Genomic DNA, 18,646 nt, shown 5'->3' with positions numbered 1-18,646 from the left:
CTTACCCTACACCTCAAGCATGTATCTATATCCCAGGCAGGGTTTGCATGGCCCAGAGCCCGCACTGGCAGGCTCTAATCTCACTGCAGCAGTTTTAGAGGGCAGGGCAGGGCAGGGCAGTGGAAGGGTGGCTGGAAAGAAGTACCAATCACTCCAAACTCATGAAACATGCCAACATTTATTTGCTCATCGATTAAATATTCTCTACCTATTCTACATTGAATGCCAGGAAAACTAGCAGAGGGCTTCTCCATTATCCAGAATCTGTTAGGACCACTTATATCGTGCTCTGGGGTACAAAGAAGAGACACAAGAAAGACCATCCCAGCTGCCTCAGGCTTTCAACCTAATGGTAGTTTCCTATGTTTGGTTCAAATGTTCATGCCAAGTTGGGGATTGAAGACACATGACAAATGAGACTTCACTCTCTTTTGGGAGGGAAGTTGGGAGTAAAAGCAAAATGAAAATCAATCCTGGGTACAGTCTGGCTTTTTTCACCTCCCAGGCCTCAAGGGTGAAAGGGGTACGAGAAGGCAGGGCAGGTGGCCTCTGGATCCGTGGCAAACAGGAGAGGGAACATGCTGAGGGGAGCCCCATTATTTAGACTCTTCAAACTTTAGGATGTGCGACTGGAAGAGAAAGACAAAGCCTTGGTGGGAAGGAAGGCCCACCCCAGCCAGTTCACCCAACCCCTCAGATAACCAACTCATTTGATCTAAGAATGCCAGGTAAATACTGTATCCAGGCCTAGGCTGCAGCCTGCTGCAGAGACCCCAAGGGCAGGAGTGGAGGGAGAATAGCCAAGTTAGAAGCAGGGGCAGTTACCTCCGAGTTCAAAGCACCAGTGATTTTCCCTTTGAGGATTCGATGAACAACCTCATATGAACTCAAAATGTCTGCAAAACAAGACACAACAACAAAACCTCAGTGGCATGGGGTTGGGCAGGAGGAGCAAAGGGGGGAAGCAAAAGGCGGGGGCTGCAGGGAAAGTGCTCTGGCCGCCAACCAGCTCCAGCCAGCAAGTCTCTGCTAGTTCCTGCTAAATCCCTGCTGCCAGGATCAAATGAGATGATAAATGCTGAAAAGGTAGCATAGGGGGAGGGCAAAATAACAGCAGATAAAGGGAGGAGGCACTTGTTAAAATAATTACAGGGATCTGGGATTTTTAATGAGAAATTCTACTGGGGACAGAAAATCATGTTCATTGAACTCTGTTCTGAGAGTTTCAGCTGGATAGAGGAAGGTTAAAAGTGGAGAGGTTTTCACCATGAGAAGCAGGCACTCTTACGTGCTGGAACCAGGCAGGGAGCTCATCAACAACCCACCTTTCCCCAGGATGTTGTCCCTCACGCAACTCCCACCATCCCACCACCACCCCCAAACTCTGGGACTCTTTGTATGCATGAAACTGAATCACTAAGAGTCAGACCTAGGTTTCATCCCCAGCTATGCCATTTTCTTGCTATTAAGTACAAGTTCATTTCACTTTTCTGAGCCGTATTTTCCTCATCCATAAAGGGAAGAAAACTGACACTTGTCTGACTTATCTCTGGGTTGGGGATTCTGGCCCTTCTGACAGGCTGGGATCTGCACTTTGAGACAGGAAGCTCCTCTTCCCTGGGTCACCTGAAGAAGTTCCTGATGCCTGACTGTTCCCAGGCTGGGCAGCAGAGACCCTCTTCATGCAATGACCCAAGACAACCTCTGGGTGGTGCTCCCTGCCCACTGGGCACAAGCCCCACCAGCCTCCCAGGAAGCCTTGGCCCTGCACAATTGGGAGATGCCTTTCCATCTTTAAAAATATATATATATTTTGGCCGGGAGTGGTGGCTCGTACCTCTAATCCCAGGACTTTGGGAGGCCGAGGCAGACAGATCACGAGGTCAGGAGTTAGAGACCAGCATGACCAACATCGTGAAACCCTGTCATTATTAAAAACAGAAAAATTGGCCAGGCGTGGTGGTGCATGCCTGTAATCCCAGCTATTCAGGAGGCCGAGGCAGGAGGATCACTTGATCCTGGGAGGCGAAGATTGCAGTGAGCCGAGATCACACCACTGCACTCCAGCCTGGGCGACAGAGCGAGCCTCCATCTCAAGACTTAGTTCGTCTGAGGGCCAGGTGGCTCACACCTGTAATCCCAGAACTTTGGGAGGCCAAGGCGGACACATCACGAGGTCACAAGTTCGAGACCAGTCTGGCCAACATAGTGAAACCCCATCTCTACTAAAAATTTTTTTAAAAATTAGCCGGGTGTGGTGGTGGGCGCCTGTAATCCCAGCTACTCAGGAGGCTGAGGCAGGAGAATTGTGTGAACCTGGGAGACGGAGTTTGCAGTGAGCCAAGATCGTGCCACTGCACTCCAGCCTGGGCGACAGAACGAGACTCCATCTCAAAAAAAAAAAAAAAAAAAAAAAACAAAACTTAGTTTGTCTGTAAAATGTTTCCATCTCAGCTAAGCACGGCAGCTCATGGCTATAATCTCAGCACTTTGAGAGGCCAAGGTGGGAGGATCGCTTGAGCCCAGGAGTTTGAGGCTGCAATGAGTTATGATTATGCCACTGCACTCCAGCATGGGCAACAGAGTGAGACCCTGCCTCTGGAAAAAATATTTTTTTTTAAATAAAACTTTTCCATCTTACTTCCTGTGTATGTATATGTATGCTTCTTCATCTCCACTTCTCCTGACTGCCCCCTAAAGCATTCTTTCATCCTTTTACATTTCACCTAACTTCGATCTTGAGAAGGGGCCTCTTCATTTCCACCTATGGAGAAACCCACAAGTGTCTGAGGCTAAATGAACCACAGTAGGAGAGTACGGTGCTAAGTGCTGTGCTCTGGCCTCTAGCACTGGTATTCGAGTGCTAATTTTCTTCTACGGCAGAATCCTTTTCCAGTGAAATCTGAAGCAACATGCAAAGTATGTAAAACAGATGAAAGCTGAACAGTTCTGGTGGAAGCAGGGGTGGGAAATCTGCCCTCTTCTCTTCCCTTCCAGAGAACTCAGCCTTTGGGCAGCATCTGAGGTCCCTCTTGGGATCTTGGGCTCCAGACCCCAGGCATGAAAACCAACACTTGAGAGGCAGCTTTGCTGGGGTCAGATGCTGAAAACGGGAGTTGGGTGGAAAGAGAGACTGAAGCACCCTGGCCGCCCACTATGCTGTTTCCTGCTCGGGTCCCAGAAGCAACCATGGCTTCTCCTGTCCCTGAAACCCTCAGCAGGAAGGTAGAAGATGTCTCACCTTTCTCCAGCATGAATGGCTGAGTCAGGGGTGGGATGGTCCAGAAGTCGTCGCTGTCCAGGCTGCGCAGAGACTGCACAGGGATGGTGGCCAACTGTCCAAAATCAATGAACATGACCACAGCCCAGGTGTCCACCCTGTCCAGCACCCAACACCTGGCAGAGGAAAGGAGAAAGACAGAGGAAAATCATTCTGCCTAGTGCCATGCACAGCAGTCTTCAACAAAGCGGATGTGAAAGTGGAGGTGGGAGGGAGGAAGAGCGAGTTTGCTCTGTTTCTCCCCAATCCTTGAGTGAGGAAATAATGATAAAGATGATTTTGAGAGAAGAAGCCACAGGAAAAAAAAACTAGAGCCCAAAGGAAGAGAATGCAAGAAGGGAGCATTTTCCCTGCGCACCTCTCCCATAGGCTCTACCCCTGCCCAGGCACACACCTGTTCCAGGCGTGTCCATAATCCCCCAGGTGGTACTCTGCCAGACAGCGAGTCCCACGCTTAACGGCGGAGTCCTCCAGGTAGGGCTGCTGCTCCTCCGCCTGAGCCAGGGTGCTAAACAGCGCCTGCATGTTCTGGTGCAGAGCCTGTGGGATGCAAAATGCAATGGCCCCACTGCCTGCACTGCATTACAAATCTGCCTCTGTAGATGTCACCTGTTACATTAGCACTGCGAATCTTTCCCAAAGGAATCAGGTACGAGGTGGGAGAGAACGAGACTGAACCTGAGGATCAGACTGTAGTTACCCTGCATCTCCACCACTGACCAGCCCTGTCACCGTGCCCACCCTAGGGAGGCCACGCAGGAAGGCACAGGAGCCTGAGGGGGCCAACAACCAGTCCATACCTCAGTGATGTGCATGGCCCAGAAAAACGGGGTCTTCGGGACGATACTGGTCACCAGCAGCCCTACCTCCCCACGGACACTGTGGATGAGCACCAGCCAGCTCAGGTCTCGGAAGCATTCCCTCAGGAGCAGCACCAGGAAGGACCCTCTGCAGGAAGAGCAAGGAGAGCAAGGAAAGGAACGACCGGACCAACGCCTGTCCTGCAGGACGCTGAACTGCCTGGGGGATGAGTCCCCTAAGCAGGAAGGCTGCGCCCACCCTCTCCAGGGTGGGAGCCAAAGGCAGTTCCCAAGTAATCCCAGTCCACGGCAGAGGAAAGGAAGGGCCAGTCGGGGGCACAGGGGTTGAAGAGTTCAGGAAAAGGAAGCAGCAGAGGGAAACAAAAACACACCGAGAAACTCCGAGAGAGAGAGGTGGACAGAAGTCCTCAATGGGTAGATTTTGGGTCTCCTAAGTGATTTATGAGTCTCTAAATGATGCCGGTGTGGACTGTCCACCATGCAGGATATGCCTTCCATCCCAAAGCTGCTCCTCCCCTGCATTTACGCACATTCCAAATGTCACCCTGCTGCTCCACTCAACCACCTGCCTAAACCACACGTGACAAGTGACAGAAAGCCACAGGCCCTACAGCATTTCAAGTCAAACTGATAATTCTGGCACTCCTGACATTAAGAACAGTATCCACTGTTAAAGCAAAGCAGGGGACATGGTCGGCATGATGATCTCCTGGCATTCAGGGCAGGGGACAGTCACAGGCCTTTGTTGTACGTAAGTGGAAGCTGATTTTATTTATTTATTTATTTTGAGATAGAGTCTCACTCTGTTGCTCAGGCTGAACTGCAGTGGCACAATCTCAGCTCACTGCAACCTTTGCCTCCTGGGTTCAAGCAATTCTTCTGCCTCAGCCTCCCAAGTAGCTGGGACTACAGATGCCCACCACCACACCCGGCTAATTTTTGTATTTTTAGTAGAGATGGAGTTTCGCCATGTTGGCCAGGCTGGTCTTGAACTCCTGACCTCAAGTGATCCACCCACTTTGGCCTCCCAAAGTGCTGGGATTACAGGCATGAGCCACCGGGCCCAGCTGGGAAGCAGATTTTATAAGTCAGTGTGGGTCACAGCCTTACAGCTTGGATCTGACACACGAGTTCCCGAAAACTATCCCCCACCCCAGTACTATCCCTGTCCCCACTCTCTGTGGGACAGAGATGTCTGTAATCGCCATTTGCCCTGGTGGTCTTTCTATACCTTGCTCACCTCATTTCCAAGGGGACTGCAAAGAAGGCTGCCCTCAGTTTCTCTGTCTCACACAGGTCAACAGGAGCTTTAGGAGCGAGCTGTATAATAGCTAGAAAGCAGAAGACTAAGTCCCGGAGGCACCAGAGCTACCCAGAGAGGAATGTGCTCCCCTAACCCGTAAGAGGCCTTCACCCTGCCCTCAAAGGAAGCATAAAATGGGCCAAGAAGCTGCACCCTCCCAATTCTCAGTCTCTAGATTCTCATCTGGGTGGGAAGGGTCGGTCAGATGATATTCTTTAATTAAGAAAGCATCCTAGGGCTGGGTATGGTGGCTCACACCTGTAATCCCAGCACTTTGGGAGGCTGAGGTGGAAGGATCACTTAAGGCAAGGAGTTTAAGACCAGCCTAGGCAACATAGCAAGACTCCATCTCACAAAAAATTTTAACAATTAGCCAGGCATGGTGATGCACACCTGTAGTCCTAGCTACTGTGGAAGCTGAGAAGGGAGGATGGCTTGAGCCCAGGAGATCGAGGCTGCAGTGAGCTATGACCACGCCACTGCACTATAACCTGGGTGACAGGCCGGGCTCAGTGGCTCAAGCCTGTAATCCCAGAACTTTGGGAGGCCGAGACAGGCGGATCACGAGGTCAGGAGTTTGAGACCATCCTGGCTAACACGGTGAAACCCCGTCTCTACTAAAAAATACAAAAAGCTAGCCAGGTGAGGTGGCTGGCGCCTGTAGTCCCAGCTACTTGGGAGGCTGAGGCAGGAGAATGGTGTAAACCCAGGAGGCGGAGCTTGCAGTGAGCTGAGATCCGGCCACTGCACTCCAGCCCGGGTGACAGTGAGACTCTGTCTCAAAAAAAAAAAAAGAAAAAACCTGGGTGACAGACCGAGACCTTGTCTCAAAGAAAAAATACAAGCAAGCAAGCATCCTAGAGGAACAAAGGGAAAAGGGATATTTCTACACTAAGGGTCATCAGGGGATGGAGGTGGAAGGGAGGCTGCAGAAGGGGGAGCCACCCCAAGTGGGGCTGGAAGAGGTCCATTAGGAGCTGCAAAGCCACATCCTGGAAACAGATGGCAGCGCAGAATCTCACCAGCGGTTTTGCCAAATCCTTCACCAGAAGCCTTCTCCAACACCTGGGGAGAAAAATGAAAGGTCTCACTCAGCCATGGTGGCATTTGTTTTATTGATTTCTATGTTGAATCACTCCAGGTAGACTGGGAGACAGAGCATTGGCAGCCCCTGTTTTGACTCCAACTTTAGAGCTGACTTTTGAGACATCCACCCACTTTCTCCATTCTCATGGCATCCTGAGCCAACCCAAAGAAAAGATGATCAGGAGCAGGGAAGGCAGGGAGCAGGGCTGCTGCTAGGGAGCACTCATCCAGAGGTACAGTCACAGAATGAGCTGCCCAACAGCCTTCCCTAGACAGGGGCAGAAGGCACCACTGGGACGCTTAGCCTGGTGCCCTGCTGGCACTACCTGCAGGGAGGAAGACAAGAGGAAGCAGTCACACTGATGCAGGGCTGGGTGGGGACAGAAAGGCCTAGGTGCCCTGCCACTCTCCACAGCCTTGCAGCCCCCAACCCACGCTGGTCTCCCTCTCACCACTGTTCTCACCCGGAAAACCCCCAACCCTGGGGACACCCAAGTATCTGTCCCCCTTCCCACTGCCCTGCATCCAGGTGCTTCCATCCCACTACCACCACCCACCACACGCCTCGACTTTCCTTCTCTCCAAAGGACCTCATATCCTCTCCTTTCTTCAAAATGCCCACAACCCCTGCCCATTAACTTGCCTCTTCATCAGAGAGCAAACGGGAAGCAATGAGACAGGATGTCCTCTTCTCCCCACCCCGACCACCAGCCCCTCTCCGGCTCCTGCCCTTCCCGCCGTCCCTCCCCTGCACACTTGGCTGCATGGACCTGCTCCCTCCCACTCTGGCTCAAGCCCTCACCCTGCAGACCCACTCTGCTGCTCCTCCAGCACTCTCTCCCTCCCGCGTGGGCCTTTTCCACAGCAAACAAGCAGGATCTGACACCCATTTGGAAAGACCCTGACTGACCTCACAGCTCCCCCAATTCCTGCTTCTGTGCTCCTCTCACTGCAACTCCACAGTTTCATGGTCTCTGTGCTGTTTACCTCCACACTCACAAGTCTCCTCTCAAGCTTCCCCAAAATGGCCCTGCACAGGGTCAGCATGAACTGTCACGCTGCCAAATGCAACAGTCATTTCCCTGTTCTGAATCCACCTGCAGTATTCTCTCTGCTCCCTCTTTCCAGAAATGCATCTCTTGGCATCCCATGTATCTGGTTCTCCTTCTCTTTCCCTGGCTGGCCTTCTTAGTTCAACTGCTCAACACTGGCACATCTCAGGACTTGTCCTCTCCCCATCCACCTTCTCTCCAAGGCCATCTCCAGTGCAACGGTTTTAGGTATCAAGAATGTACCGTGCACTCTCAAAGCTGCAGCCCCAGACCTCATCATTCTCTGGAATTCCACTCACATGTGATGTCCACTTGACAGGAGAGTGAAGAGGTACACAGGCTTAGTATGTCTGCATCAGACTCACCCAAGGAGCTGCAATCACAAACAAACAAAGCAGACCCTCCCCAGGCTAGCTTTCTCCATTTGAGTGAACTGCATCTTTTGTTGTTGTTGTTGTTGCAGAGATGGGGTTTCACCATGTTGCCCAAACTGCTCTTGAACTCCTGGGCTCAAGCAATCCACCTGCCTCAGCCTTCCAGAGTGCTGGGATTCCAGGCATGAGCCACTGTGCTCAGCCTACCGCATCACTACCTACAAAGCAGTTCACCCAAGTTCTCTCTCCCAAGCTCCCTACATCAAATTCATCAGCAAGCCAAGCTACCTCCTCCTCCAAAACACACCCGAGCCCATGAACATTTTTCTCTGTGTCCATACCCACCACCCCAGTACTCGCCATCTCTTACCAGAATGACAACGACAGCAAACAGGGAGCTCTGCTGCGGCACCTGCTCCCACAATCCAATCACCTGAGGACTGTGATCTTTTTCAAACAAAAAGCAGATCACATGACATCACTGCTTAAAATCTTCCAACATTTCTCCATTGTGCTTACAAATAAAACCCAAAGTCTTGACCTTGGCTCTCAAGGCTTACCAACGGACGCCCCTTCCCAGTGACCTCTCTGCCTACTCCACTCCCCTTCACCCACCAGGCTCATACCTTGGGCCACTTGCAGGCCTCCCTCTGCCTGGAATGCTCTTAGTCTGGTCTTCCAAGTGGCTGGCTCTGAGCTGGCATTCAGATCTCAGTAGAGATGTCACTACCCCACAAAAGGGGCCTCCCTAAGAACCATCTAAAGAAGTGACCTCTCATTCTTCATCACATCATCATATTTTAGTTCTCCAGCTGCTACTCATTATCTGGTATTTTCTTTTTTATTGTCGCTTTTACCACTGGAATGTAAGCATCGCAAGAACAAGAATGACAAGTGTCTTCCAACAATTACTTTGATCATGGAGGTAACACCAGGGCCTAGGATATGCCTGGTGCATATTAAATTAAGCTCTCAGTAAATATGTGCTGAATGAAAGAATCAAATAAGAAATGACTTGGCGGCTGGGTGCTGTGGCTCACACCTCTAATCCCAGCACTTTGGGAGGCCTAGGTGGGCAGATCACATGAGGCCAGGAGTTTGAGACCAGCCTGGCCAACATGGCAAAACCCAATCTCCACTAAAAATACAAACAATTAGCCGGCCATGGTGGCAGGTGCCTGTAATCTCAGCTACTCAGGAGGCTGAGGCAGGAGAATCACTTGAACCCGGGAGGCGGAGATGGCAGTGAGCCAAGATTGTGCCATTGCACTCCAGCCTAGGTGACAAAGTGAGACTCTGTCTAGAAAAAAGAAAAAAGAAAAGAGAGACAAGAAAGAAAGAAATGACCTAGGGCAAATTCTTCACTCTCTAAATCTTGGTTTCCTTTTCCACACCAGGAATCCCACCTGCCTTGATATGAGGATTTAGTTGGGCTCAGGACAATGACATGCAGTAGGTACTAAGAAACAGAAGCAGCACAACACAGCAGTTACAAGTGCAGATTCAGGAGTTAGCTGTCTGGACCCCAATCCTGGTTGGGAGATTGGCTGCTTAAGTCTGGGTGAGTTACTTGGTGTTCACATCTGCAGAATGGGATAGTTAACAGCACCTACTGCTGTAATTAAATGAGTTCATACAGTAAAACAATTAGACAGTGAGTCCTCAGTGAAAGTTAACTACCGCTATCAATCAATGAGACCCAAATTGAACCTTTCCTCGCTAAACCAACCATATTCTGCCTCTCTTCTTTACCTATAACAAAGCCAAGCCACGGTGCTAAAAATTGGCCCCCTCTAGGCAAGCACGTAAGGTGTCTTTTTATTCAGAATCTCGCTCTGTCACCCAGGCTGGAGTGCAGTGATGTGATCTCGGCTCACTGCAAGCTCCGCCTCCCAGGTTCATACCATTCTCCTGCCTCAGCCTCCCAAGTAGCTGAGACTACAAGTGCCCACCACCACGCCTGGCTAATTTTCTGTATTTTTAGTAGAGATGGGGTTTCACTGTGTTACCCAGGATGGTCTTGATCTCCTGACCTTGTGATCCGCCCTCCTTGGCCTCCCAAAGTGCTGGGATTACAGGCGTGAGCCACCGTGCCTGGCCTTTCCTAAGGCAGTTCTAAATACCAATCCCACAAACCAATTATCACCAGCAGTTTCAAGCTAAAAATGATTATTAATACAGAAGCATTTTACATCATTTTTGGTCTAATTATTATTCCCTAATGATTTAAGTGATAAATATAACAAGCCTGTTTTGACAGTTTGTAAAATTAAGTTCCAGAGGAAAATCTACATAATTATCATCCAACAGCCACAGCAGGCATGTCACCTAAACACAGACCTCCAATTTCCAGATGTGTCTGTAATACAAAAGTGGCCACATGGAAGCCACAGAGATCAAGGCAGCACCTCAACAGCTGCAAGATCAGCTAATTTTAATTAAGTTCCATTGTTGCTACAAGCACGGTCACCCTCATGCCCAGATCAATCAACAGCTGTTAATTATCCCTTTACTTTGTTCTGGGACATTTCTACCAGCTGGTCAAGTGTTCTAAGAGGTGCGCCTGCTCCAGAGTGATGCTGGGGAGTCCGTGCAGTGGGAGAGGAGAAACAGGAACACAAAAGTTGGTGGGCAGAAGGCTTGGAGGTGGGACCATCCATTCAGTCCCCTCCACACACCAGGCAGAAGTTCTTGCATACACTCAGCAGGGTACTGCCTCATGACATCCAGAACACAGGCAGCTTCCCAACCTGCAGCCTCCAAGTCTGCTCACTGCCACAACCCTGGGCCAACTCTCTTTAAGTGCTGTCTACCCCTGCCCTGACCTCCACCAACCTGGGGAACTGCACCTGGGAATACCTGAGGAGCCCATTCTGGTGAAAATGTCACATTTGCAGCTTTAACCTCAATTGCTTCCCTTTGTTTCTTTAATCACTTGCACTGCTATGTGCCAGACACAAAATGACAAAGATGAAAGACAAAGACCTTTGCATGGGCTCCCTTAGTCACCCACAAATATAAAACGCCACCACAAAGCTCACGTTCTCCTGGGGGCAACAGACACTAAATAAATATACAAAGAGGAATAATGTCTTTGGCTGGCAGTAAGAGGGATGAAGAGACACAACTCAGGGACAGGGGATGAAGGGTGCCAGGGGTGGGTGCTGTCTCAAGGAAAGTCCTCCTGAGGTGGTGACTGCTCAGTGGCGCCTAGAATGAAGGGAGCCGGCAAACCCTATAGACACCTGGGAGAACAGCCTTCTGGACTGACAATGGTAGGTCCAGAGGCCCTAAGGTGGGGATGCACTTGGCGTGTTTGGGGGGTGGCCCCAGGGCTGGTGTGACAATATATTTTCATCTCTTCCCTGGACCGCCAGAAGCAGATCTTCCTGCCTCCATTCTGGCCTCCTCCAGTGGGTTCTAGAAGGTCCCTTTAAAAGTTAAATCTAGGTGCAAGGATGAGTAAATGGTGGCACATGACACAACAGAGTATCACTTAGCAATAAAAAAAGAACTGCTGATGGTGCAACCACATGGATGCATCTCAATAACATTCCGCTGAATGACAGAAGCCAGACACAAAGAAGCACGCACACCCTGATGCCATTTACAGGACACGCTGGAAAAGCTCCATCTCATCGAAAGGATGGACAACAGCTGAGGGCTGCTGGGGGCCCTGAAGGGGGAATCTTTTGGGCGACTGAAATGTTCTCTATCTTGATTGTGACAGTGGTTACATCCTGCATGCACTGGTCAAAATTAATCAAGCTGTACACTTAAATGGGTTCACTTTAAGTAAATTATACTTCAGTAAGTATATTGAATACTTCAACAAAGTTGGTTTTCTAAAACATGTGAATGGGTTCTATCTGGCTATGTCACCCCTGCTCAAACCCTCCAGTGTTCTCATTATTATGTGACTGCAAATCCTGATCACTATTGAATCAAGTCCTGTGTTATTTTTTATTCTTAAGCAACTTTTTTTTTTTTTTTTTAAGATGGGAGTTTCGTTCGTATTGTCCAGGCTGGAGTGCAATGGCACAATCTCAGCTCACCGCAACCTCTGTCTCCCAGGTTCAAGTGATACTCCCGCCTCAGCCTCCTGAGTAGCTAGGATTACAGGCACATGCTACCACACCCAGTTAGTTTTTGTATTTTTAGTAGAGACGGGGGTTTCACCCATGTTAGCCAGGCTGGTCTCGAACACCTGACCTCGTGATCCACCCAACTTGGACTCCCAAAGTGCTGGGATTACAGGTGTGAGCCACCACACCCAGCCTGCAACCTTTTCTTAGGAATTAACTGCTGCTTTTTCCTCAGTCCATTTACTTGGATTTCCTTGAATCTTTGGCTAAGTTTTCCTGTAACTTTCAGTGACCCTTTTCCATTTTTCTTCCTGTCAACGTCACCCCTAGAGTCTCACCCTGTCCTGCTCTGTTCTGGACTGCCTGCTGCACTGTTCCAGGACTGCCTGTGGCCAATCTGGGAAGCCTCTCATCTCTCTCCCCTTGGATCTGGGTTGGATACCAGACCCTGTCTTGTTTTGGCTTTACTGATTCATTTTTGTTAGAACACACTCCTTCATCGCTTTCTGAGAACACATACATAGAGCACACATTTTTTGAGACCCTACCTTTCTGAGCAAGTCTTTTTCTACCTTTTTTAAAAAGTGACAGTGTCTTACTTTGTTACCCAGGCTGGAGTGCTGGCACAATCATAGCTCACTGCAACCTCAGACTCCTTCAGCTCAAGTGATCCTCCCATTTCGGCCTCACCAGTAGTTGGGACTACATGTGTGTGCCACCACACCCGGCACATTTTTTGAAGACAGGGTTGCCCAGGATGTTCTTAAACTCCTAGCCTGAAGCAATTCTCCTGCCTCGGCTTCCCAAATCCCAAATCCCAAATCCCAAAGCACTGGGATTACAGGTGCACACCACTGCAGATGGCCTACCCATATATATATATACACACACACACACATATATATATATATATTTTTTTTTGAGATGGAGTCTTGCTCTGATGCCCAGGCTGGAGTGCAGTGGCATGATCTTGGCTCACTGCAACCTCTGCCTCCAGCGTTCAAACGATTCTCCTGTCTCAGCCTCCCAAGTAGCTGGAATTACAGGTGTACACCATCACACCTGGCTAATTTTTGTATTTTTAACAGAGATGGGGTTTCACCATGTTAGCCAGGCTGTTCTCAAATTCCTGACTTCAAGTGATCCGCCCATCTTGGCCTCCCAAAGTAATACCCTCATTCTTGACTGACTTGTTTGGACTTGGGTATTATTTTCCTGAAGAATTCAATCACACTACCTGATTCCATATCCTTCAATGTAGATTCTCTTCCTAAGGCTTATCCCTAGTATTCTAAAATACTTCTGTAAAGTGCCTTCATGTAGGGTTTTTATTTTCTCATTCATTATCCTGGGCGTTCATTGGCTGCTTTGTATCTGAAAACTCACATCCTTCCCCCATGGGAAATTATCTTACATCATTTGATAATCTCTCCCCCATGCTGACCTGAACTCTGCCTAGATATGTGTGTTGTGCTACGTAAGCTGATCTTCTAATTTTACCTTTTCTTTTCTTTAAAACAATTTTACTACAAAATATTTCAATCAACAAATCCTCTCCCCAAAAAGCAATAAGAAATCTTGACAAACTGTCAAAAACAACCACTTTAGGACTCTGGAAATTGACTGAAGCATACTTGAAATTGAACACATCTATTAAAAAGAAAACAGTAGCCGGGCGCGGTGGTTCAAGCCTGTAATCCCAGCACTTTGGGAGGCCGAGACGGGTGGATCACGAGTTCAGGAGATCGAGACCATCCTGGCTAACACGGTGAAACTCCATCCCTACTAAAAAAAATACAAAAAAACTAGCCAGGCGATGTGGCGGGCGCCTGTAGTCCCAGTTACTCGGGAGGCTGAGGCAGGAGAATGGCGTAAACCCAGGAGGCGGAGCTTGCAGTGAGCTGAGATCCGGCCACTGCACTCCAGCCTGGGCGATAGAGCGAGATTCTGTCTCAAAAATAAAATAAAATAAAATAAAAAGAAAACAGTAACAACGACGAGTGACCTTCGTATGAAAACAGTGAGCATCTGGGGCTTCCCCACTCCCTGCTCCTTTGACAGATAGTTCTGCCGGGATGGGCAAAACCACAGAAACCAGGAGCATCAAAGGTGGCTGACTTGATTGGCGCAGGTGATGGAAAACCACCAGGTGCCTGGGTGTTGTCAGAAACTGCCACCTTGTGGTAAGCAACGGGAAAGCTGCAGCCTGAAGCAACGGGAAAGCTGCAGCCTGCGGATGTGGTCCTGCTGGCTTTTATGCATCTTCATCTACAAAATGCCTATTCCTAGCTCTTGCCCATATTTCTATTAGGTTGTTTCTTTCTCGCATTGATTTCCAGGCATTTTCATCCTGTTTTTTTATTTTTGCTTTTTAAAAAATAGCCTAGATCTTAGCCCAGGAACTGGCAAACTTTTTCTGCAAAGGGCCAAATAGTAAATATTTTAGATTTTGGGGGCCTTACTGTCTGTCATGAGTCCACTCTGCTGCTGCAGTGAGAAAGCAGTCACAGGCAATCTGTAGACAAACGGCTGAGGCTGCGTGCCAGGAATGCTTCACGGACACAAACTGAATTTCATACAATTTTCATGTGTCATGAAATGTTCTTCATTTTTTTTCCCATTAAAAAATGCGGCTGGGGGTCTCACACCGATATAATCCCAGCAGTTTGGGGAGTGCAGGGGAGAGGATTGCTTGAGCCCAGGAGTTCAAGATCAGCCTGGGCAACATAGTGGGACCCTCTACAAATAGAAATTTGTAGAGTGGGATCTCTACAAATAGAAATTTGTAGAGTGGGATCTCTACAAATAGAAAATAAAAAAAAAAAATATATATATATATATATATGGCTGGGCCCAGTGGCTCCCCTGCAATCTCAGCACTTTGGGAGGCTAAAGCAGGAGGATTGCTTGAGGCCAAATTAGCTGGGCATGGTGGTACACACCTGTAGTCCCAGCTACTCACGAGGCTGAAGCAGTATTGCTTGAGCCCAGGAGTTCGAGGTTGCAGTAAGTTCAGACCATGCCACTGCACTGAAGTCTGGGCAATAGAGCAAGACCCTGCTCTAAAAATATAAATAAATAAAAATCGTTCTTAGAACCTCCACTCTGAGAAGATGAAATATACATACTTCATCTTAGTTCTGTTAAACACAACTAAGAGCCCGGGACATTACATATAAAACAAACATAAGAAGACTCAGAGGTGGAGAGAAGGGAACAGGCTGGCCAGAGACCTTGGAACTCAGGGTACAATGTGGTGATGACTTCTCTGGGTTTTTCTTTTGCTTTATATATTCCAAACTTAGAACTGAAGAGGCCAGCAACCCAGAAACACCAATAGGCACAGAAAAAAAAAAAAAGCCCCAACAAAAGCCTGCTCTTTCCAGCCAAAGCACCAAAAAAGAGACAGGCTAGGAAGACAGAACACTTGTAGATAATAACTCCTCTACTCCAGCTAAACGCCACCAAAAAGGCGAGCCCACCTCCACGCATGCCAGCAAAGACAGCATGCAGGGCTCAGACTTCTGCCCTCATGAGGCTGGGATGAGTTGCCCAATACCTCTACCCTAATCACAAAGGGCCAAACAGGCAGCCAGGGATTTCATCCCCCACCCAATAACGAAACCAATCTCTCCCTACGGCCACCCTGCCTGGGTGTCAATATAAACTACTTGGGAACCTGGACTTCCATACTCACAGACAGAAAGCCCCCAATCTCTCCCTATTGGGGTGATGTCAGAAGAGGTGTAGTGGAGAGTCAAGACTTTCCCCAGGGGTAATGAAACCATCCAAGCCAAGATGTCAGTGGAGACCACAAACCAGAACTAGCAGGAACAAGGGGCTCCCTGCCGCCTTAAAGGCTGAGTAGGGAGCCTGACTTTCATTCTCACCTGGCAGCAGCGAGGCAGTAGCATGTTCCTCTGTGGCAGTACCGTGTTCCCCTGTGGGAGCAGCATCAGAGGAAGCCAGCTAAAACACAAGGTGTACACAAAATCTAGTCCAGCAACATAACAAGAAAATGTCCAAGTTTCCAGTGAAACTCACTCATCATACCAAGAACCAGGAAAATCTCATGTGGAATGAAAAAAGACAATTAACACCTGCCAATGCCGAGACGACACTGGTGCTGGCACTACCTGACAGACATTTTCAAGCAGCCATGACAAAATGCTTCAAGGAGCAATGACAAGCACCTTTAAAACAAATGAAAAAAAATAGAAACTCTCGGCAAAGGAACCAAGTCTCAGCAAAAAACAGTATTTAAAAATGGAAATTTTAGGCCAGAAGTGGTGGCTCACACCTGTAATCCTAGTACTTTGGAAGGCTGAGGCAGGAGGATCACTTGAGGTCAGGAGTTCAAGACCAGCCTGGCCAACATGGTGAAACCCCGTCTCTACTAAAAATATAAAAATGGCCGGGCGCAGGGGCTCACGCCTCTAATCCCAGCACTTCAGGAGGTGGAAGGATCACTTGAGGTCAGGAGTTCAAGACCAGCCCGGCCAACATGATGAAACCCCATCTCTACTAAAAATACAAAAAAATTAGCTGGGTGTGGTGGCGGGCCCCTGTAGTCCCAGCTACTTGGGAGGCAGAGGCAGGAGAACCGTTTGAACCTAAGAGGCCGAGGTTGTAGTGAGCCAAGATCGTGCCAATGCACTCCAGCCTGGGTGACAGAGTGAGACTCGTCTCGAAAAAAAAAAAAAATTTAAACTGAGAAATACAATAACCAAAATAAAAAGCTCAGTGAATAAACTCTACAACAGAATGGAGGACCAGAAGAAAGAACTGGTGACTGGAAGGCACAGCAATAAAAATTACGCAATCTGAACAACAGAAAGATGGTAGACCGAGAAAACCTAGACTCAAAAAGGCAAGTGAACCCAAAACAGCAAAAGCACAAAGAAATGCATGCCAAGACATATCATAATTAAACTTCTGAAAACTAAAAACCAAGCAAAAATCTTGAATGCAGAGAAAAACAATTTGAATGACAACAGATTTTCCATCAGAAACCATGGAGGCTCAGCTGGGTTATCTCAGCACTGTGGGAGGTTGAGGCGGGTGAATCACTTAAGTCTAGAGGTTCAAGACCAGCCTAAGCAACATGGTGAAACCCCACCTCTGTTTCAAAAGAAAAAAAAATTTTAATGAAAAAAATCCTTAAAAAAAAGAAAGAAACAAACAAACAAACCATGGAAGCCAGAAGAAAGTGGCACAATTATGTTTCCAGTTTGAAATAAAAAACTATTTATCTAATGAAAATGTTTTTAGGCCAGACACTTCATGCCTCTAATCTCAGCATTCTGGGAGAGACCAAGGCAGGCAGATCACCGCAGGTCAGGAGTTCAAGACCAGCCTGGCCAACATGGTGAAACCCTGTCTCTACTAAAAATGCAAAAATTAGCTGGGCATGGTTGTCAGGTGCCTGTAATTCCAGCTCCTGGGGAGGCTGAGGCAGGAGAATCACTTGAACCCGGGAGGCAGAAGTTGCAGTGAGCCGAGATCGTGTCATTGCACCCCAGCCAGCCTGGGCAACAACAGCGAAGACTCTGTCTCAGAAAAAAAGAAAAAGAAAATATTCTTTAGGAATGAAGGGGAAATTAACACATTCTCAGATGAAGGAAAAGTAAGAATTTGTTACTAGCAGACCTACCCTAGGAGAACAGCCAAAGGAAGTTCTCATAACAGGAAAGAAATGATAAAAGGTAGAACTTTGGGATGTTAGCAAGTAAGAAAGAAGTCTGGCGCGGTAGCTCACACCTGTAATCCCGGCACTTTGGGAGGCCAGGATAGGCAGATCACCTAAGGTCAGGAGTTCAAGACCAGCCTGGCCAATGTAGTGAAACCCCGTCTCTACTAAAAATATAAAAATGGCCGGGCGCAGGGGCTCACGCCTCTAATCCCAGCACTTTGGGAGGCTGAGATGGGTGGATCACCTGAGGTCAGGAGTTCAAGACCAGCCTGGCCAATGTAGTGAAACCCCGTCTCTACTAAAAATATAAAAATTGGCAGGGCGTAGCATGTCACGCCTGTAATCCCAGCACTTTGGGAGGCCGAGACGGGCGGATCACGAGGTCAAGAGATTGAGACCATCCTGGCTAACATGGTGAAACCCCGTCTCTACTAAAAATACAAAAAATTAGCCGGGCAAATGCCTCTAGTCCCAGCTACTTGAGAGGCTGAGGCAGGAGAACTGCTTGAACCTGGGAGGTGGAGGCTGCAGCAAGCTGAGATCACGCCACTATACTCCAGCCTGGGTGACAAGAGGAAAACTCCATCTCAAAAAATATATATATATATAATTCTTTCCGACTTGGATCTAAACGTATATAGAGTTAATATTTTATTTCAAATACAACTGCATTATTAACAGGAAAAGGTAAAGGGAAGTAAATAGATGTACTCAAACTGGTAAAACCAACGTGAGTAAGCTGTAAGTTATATGTATATAATGTAATAATGTAACATCTAGCACAACCATTTAAAAAGGTATACAAAGAGTTGCACTTAACACTATAGATAAAAATGGAATTCTACTTATTTTTATTATCATTACTTTTTTTTGAGACAGAGTCTCACTCTGTAGCCCAAGCTGGAGTGCAGTGGCGCGATCTCACTCACTGCAACCTCTGCCTCCCGGGTTCA

General features: G+C 48.2%; 1 protein-coding gene across 3 annotated transcripts in view; it reads right to left on the bottom strand.

Annotated features, from left to right (window-relative positions):
• Positions 1 to 158: 158 nt before the first annotated feature.
• The window catches only part of TDRD10 (tudor domain containing 10), a 51,686-nt gene continuing 33,198 nt past the window's right edge, over positions 159 to 18,646 (bottom strand). For 2 of the 3 annotated variants that reach the window (XM_011928225.1, XM_011928223.1), the window contains 6 exons: positions 6,427 to 6,469; positions 5,342 to 5,432; positions 4,081 to 4,228; positions 3,675 to 3,820; positions 3,242 to 3,396; positions 159 to 896 (listed from right to left, as the gene is read on the bottom strand). In XM_011928225.1, the coding sequence (XP_011783615.1) occupies positions 748 to 896; positions 3,242 to 3,396; positions 3,675 to 3,820; positions 4,081 to 4,228; positions 5,342 to 5,432; positions 6,427 to 6,469 (732 nt within the window). In that variant the 3' untranslated portion in view covers positions 159 to 747. The remainder of the gene's footprint in view (positions 897 to 3,241; positions 3,397 to 3,674; positions 3,821 to 4,080; positions 4,229 to 5,341; positions 5,433 to 6,426; positions 6,470 to 18,646) is intronic. The other variant, XM_011928224.1, reaches the window with a different exon arrangement.

The sequence above is a fragment of the Colobus angolensis genome, unplaced genomic scaffold (assembly GCF_000951035.1).
Source record: "Colobus angolensis palliatus isolate OR3802 unplaced genomic scaffold, Cang.pa_1.0 Scaffold77, whole genome shotgun sequence".
Lineage (NCBI taxonomy): Eukaryota > Metazoa > Chordata > Mammalia > Primates > Cercopithecidae > Colobus > Colobus angolensis.
The sequence above is the reverse complement of the archived record's forward strand: the minus strand, read 5'-3'. Positions and strand labels throughout refer to the sequence as shown.